The sequence below is a fragment of the Pleurodeles waltl genome, chromosome 8, assembly GCF_031143425.1.
Source record: "Pleurodeles waltl isolate 20211129_DDA chromosome 8, aPleWal1.hap1.20221129, whole genome shotgun sequence".
NCBI classification, from domain to species: Eukaryota; Metazoa; Chordata; class Amphibia; order Caudata; family Salamandridae; genus Pleurodeles; species Pleurodeles waltl.
Window position 1 is genome coordinate 73644342 of NC_090447.1, and position 12901 is coordinate 73657242.

Sequence of the window (12901 nt, forward strand, 5' to 3'; positions counted from 1 at the left end):
AAAAAAAGTCACCTGAAATCTTGTCCAAAATAATCACCTGTGGCAGAGATGATTTCAACCCATCATCTTTGTGATGGGGTATGCACAATGGTGAGGTTAAGTGTAGGACTCAAGATGGTACCCAGCCTGAAAACGGGTCTAGCGTTGCTTATGTTCCCGTCAAGCTCAGGGACAACTGTTACTTTAGAAAAAGAACCAATTCTGATTTGCAAGTCTGATCCTTGTCTGGAGTGACGAAAAAAGAAAATGGACTAGAGTGCAGCCCAACATAATTACCAGATTCAGCTATTTCAACCATCACACATGCTTAGAAAACCATTAAAAAATGGTCAAAGGGATTCTGGCACGTATCATCAGCACCACATTTGTAATAATAGAAAGTCATATGGCAGTCTTATCAACTGAATCAATGGTGGGATGCAATGCCTAATTAAAAACTTTGTCAGATCAAAGCTGCTTGAAAGCACCCTGTATGTGATGCAACATGAATACGTTTTAGACATCAGCCTCAAAACATACAAAAGCGTGTGCTCCAATAATCTGGGTTCATGTGCCTAGGCAAGTTTGAGAAGACCCAAGCTCACAAGAGTAGGACCATTGGCAAACTACGTAAGCAACACTGACCTGCCTGCACGTTCAACCGAGGGCTCGTTTTGCCAAAACAAGTATCTTTGGCATATCACTAACATGAAAAATAGTTTAGTTCCCTTCCACTGCTTCAGGAATTTCGTAGCCAGGCAGAGGCAATACATACGATTCTACAGAGCACATGAGGACCGGGAAGTCATACATATGGTGATCAGAATTTGATGACCTAGGAAGGGCATGGATTTGTGGGAACCCCTGGAGACTTAAGGAAGTCATCTAGTCAGGGTAAATAGACTATTGTTAGAAATGACCCTGAATAACAATATTGAAATACCCAACAGAAACAAGCAAGGGGGGCACAGTTTTTTTTAAAAGAAAAAACATACCATACAGCAGGGATGCTGGAGCTGTAAGGAATTAAAGTGGTGAGACATAAGTAGGACACTGAACTACTTTGCAGATGTCCCCTACTTTCACCCCCTTTAGTACTACTAGATGCTGGTTTTCAACTGACAGTGCACTAAGGCCTGCTAACCAGACCTCAGTGCCAGTGCTCTAGTTCAAGGTGTGTAATTGTTTTAGAACTGGCACCAGACTTCAGCACCTCTGTAAGTCACTAGTAAATGGTACCCATGTTACCTAGGGCATGAGTACTAAAGAGGGTGACTCAGCTGCAGCATATCTTATGCCACCCTAAGTAACCCACACAAATATTGCACACAGACTGCCATCGCACACCAGCCCGTGCTTTGCCTTTCTGTTATTCTAAAGGGTCCACTCATCCCTCCAATTCTTCCCCAAAGCCTAACCCTTCAGAATAGGGTGCAGACGGCAACCTAGGACCGCATGCCGAGGTGGCGACTGTAGGTGACCATGTCCTCACATCAGGCATGTATGACGCCGTGAAAACCGCACAAAGCCATCTACCAGCACGCAGAAGTATCTCACGAAAAATCATCTGGATCCAGCCTCACTCCTGCGGAAGTTCAAAGGTAAGGAATCTGCGGCTAGATGTCTATCAGATAGTGAGATTTTAAAAACACACACCAGTTTCAATTCACACAAAAAAGAAAGCATTGGCACTTATCTTTTTTTTTTTATATAAACACATTTATTTGTATCACTTATGTCTCCTGTAAGAATATGCCCTCTAAATAAAAATTCTGTATTACGTGCCCTCTTATTCTGTGTATTGGATCCATGTACAACCATATGAACCACTTCTCTAAGATAGTTTTAAAAGAAATAATTCAAAGATCAATTCATCTTTTTGTTCTTTCCTCTGAAATAATCCTTAAAATTGTTCACAAGTGAGTTTTTTTTCTTTGTGTTTATAAATTATTTTGGTCCAACTTCAGCCATTTATGGACCTACCCCTGGTTCTCATTGTGAGAAATGTATTTTCTAACTGCTCTGCCCAAGTAGTCAGAAGTGTCCAGGCTAGAGTGGATAATGTATTTTGCCAGGTCCTAACCTTCTCGGATGGTTTGAGCCAAATTGAATGAAATTCCTTCAGGACACCCTGTAAGAGCTAGTCAACCATGTCCACAAGGCATGGGTACTAATCAAGCAGCTAGCATTAAATAACCAAGAACATTTGCTTCCCAACGGCATCAAGACGTCATCGCGGAGAAAGCACTGGTGTTCATTCTACTGGTGGAAGCTTTAAGAACAAGTTACTTACCTTTGGTAATGCCTTATCTGGTAAAGACTATCTAGTGGACGTCACTTCCAGTGAGGACAAGGCAGACGATGCACAGGGAGCCGCTCAATGCCACCTACTGGCACACACGGGTCCTGCTCACAAAAAATCTTCTGGATTCAGTCTGATGCATAGAAAAATTCTTAAGTAAGTAATTTGCAGCAGGAAGTCTCTATCAGGGAGGAGGCACAAAGAGGGTGTAGCTACCCTCCAGGACAGTAGCCATTGGCTACTGCCCCCCAGACCCAAAAACACCCCAATATTTAATATTTAGGGGCGACCCTGAAACCCAGGAAATCAGATTCCTGCAACCTACAACAAGAAAGACTGCTGACCGGAAAGCTCGACGGAGACGACAACTGACTTGGTCTGTCTCCAGACAGAAAGAACCTGCACAGTGACGCATCCAACAGGGACCAGCGATCTCTGAGGACTGCCCTGAACCCGAAGGGCCGAGAAACTCCAGAGAACAGTGGCACTGTTTAAAAACAGCACAAACTTTGCAACTTTAAAGCAACTTGGAAAGAATTCTCTTCCTGCTGGAAGCGTGAGACTTCACACACTGTACCTGACACCCCCAGCTTCAGTTCAGGAGAACCAACACCGCAGAGAGGACTCCCAGGTGACTACGACGACGTGGGTACCCTGAGTCGACCCCCCTGCACCCTCATAGCGACACCTGCAGAGAGGATCCAGAGGCTCTTCCTGACCGCGATTGCGTGGTAGCAAGGAACCAGACGACTGGACCAAGCACTACACCCGCTGCCCCCAGGACCAAAAGGAACCACCTGCCAGTGCTGGAGTGACCAGCAGACGGCCGTCATCCTAGCCTAGCCGGTGGCTGGCCCAAGAAGCCCCCCTGTGCCCTCCCTGCATCACCCAAGTGACCCATGGGTCCCTCCATTGCTTTCAATAGCACACCCGAGGCCTAATTTGCCTACTGCACCTGGCTGCCCCGTGCAGGTGTGTTTTGTGGGCTTGTGTGTGTCCTCCCCAGTACAATACACAACCCCCCTGGTCTGCTCTCCGAGGATGCTGGTACTTACTTGTAAGCAGACTTGGACCGGAGCACCCCTGTTCTTCATAGGCACCTATGTGTTTTGGGCCTTCCTTTGACCTCTGCACTTGTCCGGCCCTGTGTTGCTGGTGCCGTGGCTTTGGGGTTGCCTTGAACCCCCAATGGTGGGGTGCCTATGCCCAGGAGACTGACTGTGTAAGTGCTTTACTTACCTGAGAAACTTACCTCCCCCAGGAACTGTTGATTTTTGCAGTGTCCACTTTTAAAATAGCTTATTGCCATTTTAACCTAAACTGTGTGTACTACTGTTTTAAATCAAAGTTCTATACTTACCTGTGTGAAGTACCTTGCATTTTATGTACTTACCTCAAAACTTGAATCGTGTGATTCTAAAATAAATTAAGACAATATATTTTTCTATATAAAAACTATTGGCCTGGAGTTAAGTCGGAGTGTGTGTTCCTTATTTATTGCCTGTGTGTACAACAAATGCTTAACACTACCCTCTGATAAGCCTACTGCTCGACTACACTACCACAAAATAGAGCATTAGTATTATCTAATTTTGCCACTATATACCTCTAAGGGGAACCCTTGGACTCTGTGCACACTATCTCCCACTTTGAGATAGTATATACAGAGCCAACTTCCTACACCAACAGCCGGCAATTTTTTGAGGATGAATTGGTTGAGGGACCATAGATCTAGTATTGGGCAATACTGTATTGGTGGACTAGGAAATACTGTGAGTATACCCCCTTGTGTTCCTGAGGAGGTGGAATTCCTTGTATTGATTTTTTGGCAAACAGGAGTTAGGTCACCTCCTGATTGGCAGGAAGATGGGAATTTGATGCAAGTTTTAGAAGGACAAGAAGTGGGAAGGTCAAGAACCAAATGGAGTAACCGCCGGTTGGTCGTTATCGATTTCCATTCTTCCACATGAAACATCACTTTTCCGCCTACTGGAGTGAGAAAATGGAGGGGGGTTTGGGGGTATCTAGTTCATGAGGAATTCTTCTTGTAAAGTGGGAAGTTTTTCCAGAGGTGATTCTCTGTTTTGATGGTATTGAGGTTTTTGGATCTACTTTTGTTTGAGGCTGATATGGCAGTTCGGGTGTTGGACTGATGGAAAAACAATGCTCCTTTGTCCTATATGGAGTACAGAATATTTTTTGCTCCTCCAGAACAACCAACTATATTGTCTCTGTTTTATTTTCCATTCAAATTATTTCCTCTTCTGTATGCTGATCAAAAAGACATACCTGAAAAGGGAAGGTTGGATATATTTAATTGAGCCTCAGGTTTTAAAGTGAAAAGCCGTAACCAGGAATAGTGCTTTAAAGAGATACGATGACAGTGGCTTGTAGCAGAGAGTTCTACCAAGTCTACAGCAGCACTGATAGTTTGGTTTGAGACCAAGGAACTCTCATTAACCATTTCTATAAAGCCTTGTTGCCAATGTTTTGGCAAGTTTCCTATAAAAGACATCATGCAGTCCGGAACCTCCCTGTGGTACCTTCAAAGGAGTCCCATTGCGTTTGCATTTAGAGGTGTTGATGCAGTTCCACACGTCTTGGTGTCAGCTGCATCGTTTCTCTTGCTCCCGCTTGGAGGGCAGCCTCAGACTCTGGTGATAAAGCAAGTTTTAACCTCACTACTGCTGCTGCTTTCAGAGTTTGGCTTTGGATCTGACCGAAGAAAAGCAGGATCCTGGTGGGAGGGGCGTATTTTTTTTTTTTTTTTTTTTTTTTAGCTCTCAAGGTGTTCACTCTTTTACTGTAGAAGAATTCATTAACATTTTCTTGCATCATCTCCAACAGTCCTAGAACTAGTGGTAAAAGAAGCATTGCAGATGCCCTAGGCTGGAGTGTTTGAGAATAACAGACCGAGAAGGGGGATGTTTAATTTTGCTGCTCTGTTTGGTAGGAAATCTTGAAAAATTATGTAATCAATTGGTGATACTCATGATAACAGAGCAGGAGATGATGGGGTATAAGATACCACATCCGTATCGGTGTTAGGAGACTGTAAACTTAAACAAGATTGTGTACCTCTAGACAAAGGAGACTGTGAGGTGAACTTTGTCTACGTCTTTGTGATGTAAAGAAATTGAGGTTTCCACATTCTTACTGGTGACACAGAAGTCGTCTTAGACGTTTACCTGGGTGGCAAAAAGTTCAAAGGTGTCAAAAGAGACGTACTGGATCTTCAAAATGGGATTGTTAAAGTTTATAGGCCGATATGGAAGTGGAGCTGGATCCCTTGATTGATGGAAAAGAGGAGGAGGAGTAAATGGTGATTCTTTTGTGCCTTTTTTCGGACTGGACATGATCATCAATGGGTGAGGATCTTGCAGGCTGTGAAATGCATTGTTTGCTCCATAGATGGAGCAACAGATCATGCCTAGATATTTGTAGAAGTCAGGTACACATTTGTTCATCTTTTTAGCTTACCCAGTAAATGGTTTTGAGCACATCAGCCAGGTGTCTCAAAATAGTCCTCAGTAATATCAATGTCATCCTCCCGTGACAATGAGAATGGTGGAGTTTTTTCTCCATTCATCTACTTCTGTAGTGGTCATTTTCAGAGGATGGGACAGGCAGATACTGGTTGTGAGGCAGATCTATCTAGCTGGTTCTTTCTTTTTCTGCCCTTATGTCTTCTACAATGTCTCTCAAACAATTCCCTGTTTGCCTTTCAATGTACATTTGGACATCTATTTACAGATGCTGCAGTCAGAAACAGATTAAGACAGGGGTAGACATTCTACACACACTGTGCACCTGTCACAGCCTTCTTGGGACACCGAGAAAACGGATGGCATTTCCACTAAAAATCCAGTCAAGCTGGAGAAAAAGTGATTCACTTGACACAAGCTGTTAAAAGAGGTTGAGTGAAGCCAATGTAATTATTATTCAATAAAGAACAAATGTTTAGTTTGGGGTATTGGGGGGCTCAGCAGTCTGCCTGGGACCATTCTCTCATGAGCCAGAAAAAATAATTGAGTAAGATAGGCAACTTCCAGTCCAAGGCATTCTGGGAAGAGGTGCCTCAAGTTTCTAAAGGGACAGGCTCAACTTTCATTGTGCTAAAGTTCTATGTATAAGTTTGTAAGAACTCTGTTTGACAGTCATGAGGAACAGGGTCAAGACAGATTTGCATATGGCTGGTTCCAAACTGGGGTGGCATGGTGAGCAAAAGAATTATGGATTAAACCAAGATCTGTGACTGGGGGAGAGTGTTTGCATTGTTCAGCACTTCGTCCATCATCCATTTGTGTCGTTAGTTTAAGATTAGACAGTTGAATATGCTCATTTCCTTCATATTGGGAGGTATTAGACGAGCATCCGTGCTGTGAAGATCAGTCGAAAAAAACACCATAATAAAAACACTGAAAGCAGGGGTCACTTAATGAAGACATTTGGGGTGTAAACGTAAGCTCACTCACTAGGCAATCTACATGGAACTGTAAGGTTACTGCTTTAGGTCTATTCAAAGTGTCTGACAAACAGAATAGCTAAACCAACACAGCTTTGGGTCCTGTAACTATATGGAGGATTAGGAAAGCTGGAGAGTTCAAGTTTCCTGCGGCAATGTGCATACTCCAATGCAGGCCATTACACTGTGTGTGCACCTGCCATCACTCCAGGGTCCAGAGGCAGCGAGAGTCAGGGCTGGAGACCAGTCACAAGACGTAGAGAGTTGCAGCACAGGCACCCTGTTCTGCCTGTTCTTACAATTTATTAATTTAAAACTCTAGCTGTTGCATAGACACAGTAGCTGTAATGTTGCAGATGAAACTAAGGAGAGTTTAAGCAGAGTATTTACCTAGGACTCCTAGATTGTGACAGTGCCAAGACACCAGGTACTCAGTCCTAGGCTGTCAATTCACAACTCTGCGCTCTAGTAACAGTAAAGTCAATGCTGCCAGCATGGTGCCTGGTTAATATAGAGGGATTTCAAACCTGTGAACTGCTCCACAGCATTTTCAATTCCTACATTTTGTTTTTACTACGTTATTGATGCTTAAGTAAGACATAACACTAACTAGTGCACACAATGACAGTCAGAGTATCTTTATTTCAGGTAATGAAAACCATTGCACTTATTGTACGGACATCAGCGTTAAAATATTAAGATCTTGATATATATATCCACAATAAAAGAGCATCATAATGTTTCAGCCAAGCTGATGAATGCAGGATATTAGTGCAATTGTAATGAAGGCACGAAGCATAAAGAAAAAAACAATTCAAATGGCATCAGCAAATTGCTATATTTTTTTCCCTTAGTCAGCAGAATGATTGCTGTCAATTTCAGTATCAATGGAAAGGAAAATTATACAAGTTTACGAATAACTATATCCATGTGTTCATATTCAGCAGTAGAGGGGGAGAGACAGCTTACAGATGTCACTGGAAGTGCAGAAGCAATGCATTGGGCAATAACAAATAGTATCATTATTTCTCATTGGTCATCACTATGACCATGCTTCAAATTAAGGTGCAAAGATGGCAGATGATAAGTGCAAATCTGACAAAGTGCAGCACAATAAAAATGTAACATAGCACACATGGAATCTCAGCATCACTATTTTCCAAATTCCTTAGCCAAACCAGATGGGTCGAGAGAATAGTATAAAATCCAACTGAAAGTGCTCACAGTGACAGTATTTCCTTTGCACTGTAGAGAATTACAAAAGTACTGCTGAAAAGCACTTACCTGAGAAAGGAGTTTTTGTCTCTCCTCCTGGAACCTCTGCCTTTCATCAAGCACTTTCGATTTGGCATCATTATATTTAACAGTCATCACTTCCAAGTTTTTGGTGGCCTGTTGGGCGCTCTCTTTGATTTCATCAACAAGCTTTTGATATTCTAATTTGAGTTTGGATTGGAGATGTTCCAGTTCTTGGGCATGCTGCACCTTAATGATACTTAGGTCAGTGTCAAGAAGCCTTTTGCCTTGGCTGATTTCCTCAAGGAGTTCTTTGTTCTTTTCAAAGAGTTGATGGTTAGATTGTTCAAGTCTGCACACTTGCAATTGGATGCTGGCATTCTCAGCTTTTAGAGTCTTCACCAGAAGCTCCTGCTGGGAGAATCTCTCTTTTAAACTATGGAATTCAGCAATCTCCAAAGCAGTTTTTTTAACCTCTATTTGCAAACACTCCAACTCTTTCAGTTGATCTTCTATGACTTTCCCTTGTGTTACAGAGAGTCCCACCTCTTTTTCCAGCTGAAGGTTCTTCTCAGTTAATGCTTCAATCATGTGCTGGGCACTGGAAAGTTCCTGCTGAAGAGAAGTAACCTGCTCCTCCTTCATTGCAGTCTTATGCTTCCAAGAGTTCACTTCATGATCAAGCTCTACTTTCACTGCTTCCTTAGCAGCCAGCTCCCTTTTCAACCCCTCAACAACATACATCTGCTCTGCTTGTTTTTTCAAGTCCGACAGATCTTTTGTTGAAGCCTCAGACGCAGAAACTGCTATTTTCAATTCAAGCTTGCACACACGCTCTTCCAGTTCGCGATTTTTTCCAGATTTCTCATCAATAACATGATTTAGGCGGGCACGCTGCTCCTCCACCTCAGATACTCTCAAGCAATAGTTTGCTAGCTCCTGCTCCAAAGTAGAAATTGCTTTATTCTTTTCATCAACTTCCTGAAGGCTCACAGCAACTTGGGCCTTCCACTCATCTGAAGCCTTCTGCAGCTCCTGCGCTTGAGACTGCACAGACAACAACTCTTCTCTTACAGAATCAGCTACTTTTTTACTGCTGTCCAGGTCTTTTATTTTATCTGAAACCTCTGCTTTCAGACTTTTTATGGTGCTCTCTAGCTCACTTTGTGCTACTCTAGAAGCTTCTAAAAGTCCTTCCAGCATGGAATTATTTTCTTTCTGACTAAGAACCTCCGTTTCTAGGGCACGCAGGCTATCTTGTTGGCATTCTGCAGCGTGTGCTTTCTCTGAAGCAACCTGGTTAGCCTGGGATGCTTCCTTTTGCAGTGCCGTTATAACCTCTTGCTGCTCTCTGCATTTGGACTCCAGCTCCTTCACTTTAGAATGTAGTGCAGCAATGTCATTCAGATTTTGTTGTTGCAAGTTTTGGCTGGTTTCTATTTCTTGTGCTTTTTCACGAATATTCTGCTCTAAGACTTCAATTTTCTTTTCCTTATCAGCTATTGAAACTTGCAAACTGTTTATTTCTGTAGTACTTTCTACAGCAGCTGCTTTATAATTCTGGATCTCATTTTCCTGTTTGGACACTTGTTCTTTCAAAGCTTTTAGGGCAGCCACCTCCTCTTGGAGAAAGGTCACAGTCTCATGCTGAGCTCTTAATTCTTCACGTTTGGACGTAGTCTCCTCCACAATTTTATTTAGCTGTCCTTCCTTCTCATTAATAAGCTGACTCGAGTGGGACAATTTGCTTTGCAAAGTGGCGAGCTCAGCTGTTTGCTCTTGGATAGTTTGTTCCAGCTGCGTCACTAAAGCAACCTTGGAAGCCCTCTCTGTTGAGAGATCCGCCATGATGTGATCTTTATCCTCTGTTAGTTGCTTGATTGCCTTGTCCCGGCAGATCAAATCAGCTTCTAGGGCATGCAGGCGATTTTGCTGCTGTTCCGCTGCAGACGTTTTTTCTGAAGCAACCTGGTTAGCCTGGACAACCTCGTTCTGCAGTGTTGCTATAGCACCTTGCTGCTCTCTGCATTTAGACTCCAGCTCGTTCACCTTAGAATGCAATGCAACAAGATCACTTAACTTTTCTTGCTGCAAGCTTTGGAGAGAGTCCATTTCTTGAGCTTTTTCACAAATGTTTTGCCGTAACAACTCAATTTCTTTTTCTTTATCAGTTACTAAAACCTTCAGGCTATTCACTTCTGTAATGCTTGCGTCAGCAGCTTTTCTATAATTGTCTATCTCATTTTCCTGTTTGGACAGTTGTTCTTTCAAAACTTTCATGGCAACCACTTCCTCCTGGAGAAAGTTCACATTCTCTTGCATAAGCCTACATTCTTCCTTTTTGATGGCGGTCTCATCTGTAATTTCTTTTAGTTGCCCTTCTCTCTCATTCACTAGCTGGACAGAGCGAGACAATTCACTCTGCAAAGTGGAGAGTTCCATTTTCAGCTCTTGGATAGATTGATCCATCCGTGCCACTACAGAAACCTTAGATGCCTTCTCTGTGTCTAGATCTGCCATCAAGTTACCTTTCTCCTCTATTAGCTGCTTTATCTCCTGATCCCAGTGGGCTATTTCGTTCTCATGCTTTTGTTGAATTTCTTTCATTCTGACCTGCAACTGCTGAAGCTCACAGGACAGCTTCTCTGCCACCAGTTCTTTTTCCTTAACCATCAACAGATTGGAGTCAAGAATATTCATTCTTTCAGCACTTTCCTCACCAAGTTGCTTGAGACTTATTTCCAGTTCCGTTTTCTTAAGCTTGTGATCAGAAAGCTCTTTTGAGGTGCTGTCTAGGTTCTCTGTCATTTTCTGTAACTCCTTCTCCAACTTAGAAACATGTTCTACTCTTGCTACTTGATCCATCTCCAGCTTCTCTTGCAAGGACTGGACAAGATCACGGAGTCTTCTTTCTTCAGACACCTTCTCTTGTAGGAGAACATTAGCTTTAAAAAGATCAGACTGGAGCAACACAAACTTTTCATGCTGTTCAGCATTCATCTGTGTTGTGTGACCCTCAAACTCTGCTAGCTTAGCTCGCTCCGCCTGAAGTTCATGGGACACTTTCTCGTGTTCATCTTTTAACATTTTAATGTGATCATCCATTTGAGAGACACTCTTGGCTTCTCCCTGTCGAACTTCTTCGCAGTGCTTACGCCAGGAACTTACCTCATTAATTAGCTTTTCACATTCAGCTTCTTTATCCGTAATAATGGCAGACATTTGAGAAATTTCAAGCTGCAGTTTTAGGTTTTTATCATGGTGAGTTTCTTCTAGCTGCATCATCTGAGCTTCCATCTTCTCAAGTTTCTTTTTTTCCTCACTTAAGTCTTCTTGAGCTTGATCTCTTTGGTGAGACAACATCAGAATCTGACTCTCTAGCTCAGACAGCTTCTTGCCTCGTTCTTCAAGACAGTCTGCATATGTCATCCTCTCCGTTTGCAACTGACTCTGCAAATTTTTTATATTTTCTTCCGTGGAAAGAAGTTGACTTTTAAGCTGGACATTTTCTTCATTCAACGACTCATTGTGAGCCAACTTATTTTTATATACATTCAGCAGAGTCTCCTGTTCAATGAGCTGTGACTTTAATGACTCAATGGAATCAACATGAAGTTTACACTGTGCCTCATGTTCAGCATCCAAATTTTGGCATTTACCAATCAGATCAAGAATGGTACTATCCAGCTCTTGTACTTTTTGGGACAATTCAGCCTTTTCCTTCTTCAACTCCTCTGCATCAGCTTTGCAAGTTCTACTAAGATCTTCCAAATTTTTGATTTCTTGAGACAATGCACCAAATTCGGTGTCCTTTATGTTCTTGTATTCATTATACTCTAACTTGACTGAATCTCGTTCACCAAGAACCCTTTCATGCTCTTCTTTCAACCTCGCCACCTGGCAGGCCTCATTTTCCATCTTCTGGGTGCAAACCACAAGTTCGCCCTCTGTATGCTTCAGAGTTTCATTAAGGCTGTCAACTTGGAGGCTTAGTGCCTGAATACTCTCTTTGGCAGCTTCCTCTTGCTTCTGATAATCTTCCACTAACTGCCCCTTCAGTCTTCTTTCCTCTTCCACCTGATGTATCAGGCCCTCTACCTCTTGATCCTTCTGTAACAGGCAGGCATTTAACCTTGACATTTCAAAATCAAGGTGATTTATTTGAGTAGTCAAACGCTCCTCTTGAGCCCGAGCATCATGCTCCAGCTTTTCCTTCTGGACAGTCATTTCAGAAAATGAAGTCTGCAGCTTTGCAAGGATGTCAGCAAGCTCACTTTTTTCTGCATCAAATTTGGTCTTTTCAGAAAGGAGCTCTGCCTGCAGTAAGGCTTTCTCTTGCTCAAGGAGGCTGATTTTATCCTGAAGCTCCTTTACTTTCACAGTTAGCTCCACCACTTCCTGTTTCAATGCTTCAAGCTGTAGAGGGGATTAAAAAATGTTGTTACGAAGTATTATTAAAAAAAAAAAAAAAAAAAAAAAAAAAAGATATTGCAGACACTTCGATACAAATTGATGGTGCCATAAGACACTGACTCAAACAGAAGGAAAAATGCCAAAATGTTAATATCCAGTTAATAGGTATAAATACAGGGAAAAGAAAACCAACCTCCAAAACAACCTGAACTTTGTTTTTAATAGAGACCTAAACTAAACCTCTGCCTAATGTTGTTAATTACATTTCTATTGTTCAAATGGTTCGTATTGTTATTGGCAGAAATAATTTCTGTATGGTTTCCAGCAAGCCATTAACATCGGGGTAAAAAAACAAGTTACTTACGTTCGGTAATGCTTTTAAGTGGTTAGCAACTCTAAGCACGGATTGCTCAGCTTAAGAATGTTCCACAGGGCCAGGCGAGGTCCGGAGAACGTTATCAGCAGTGTTCCCATCCACAGGTAGGTGACATGGTCACATTCAGGAC

General features: G+C 42.4%; 1 protein-coding gene across 11 annotated transcripts in view; it reads right to left on the minus strand.

Moving 5' to 3' along the window:
• NUMA1 (nuclear mitotic apparatus protein 1) overlaps positions 1–12901 on the minus strand; it is a 443588-nt gene that overhangs the window by 189203 nt on the left and 241484 nt on the right. For all 11 annotated transcript variants that reach the window (XM_069203745.1, XM_069203747.1, XM_069203751.1 and 8 more), the window contains one exon: positions 8031–12398. In XM_069203745.1, the coding sequence (XP_069059846.1) occupies positions 8031–12398 (4368 nt within the window). The remainder of the gene's footprint in view (positions 1–8030; positions 12399–12901) is intronic.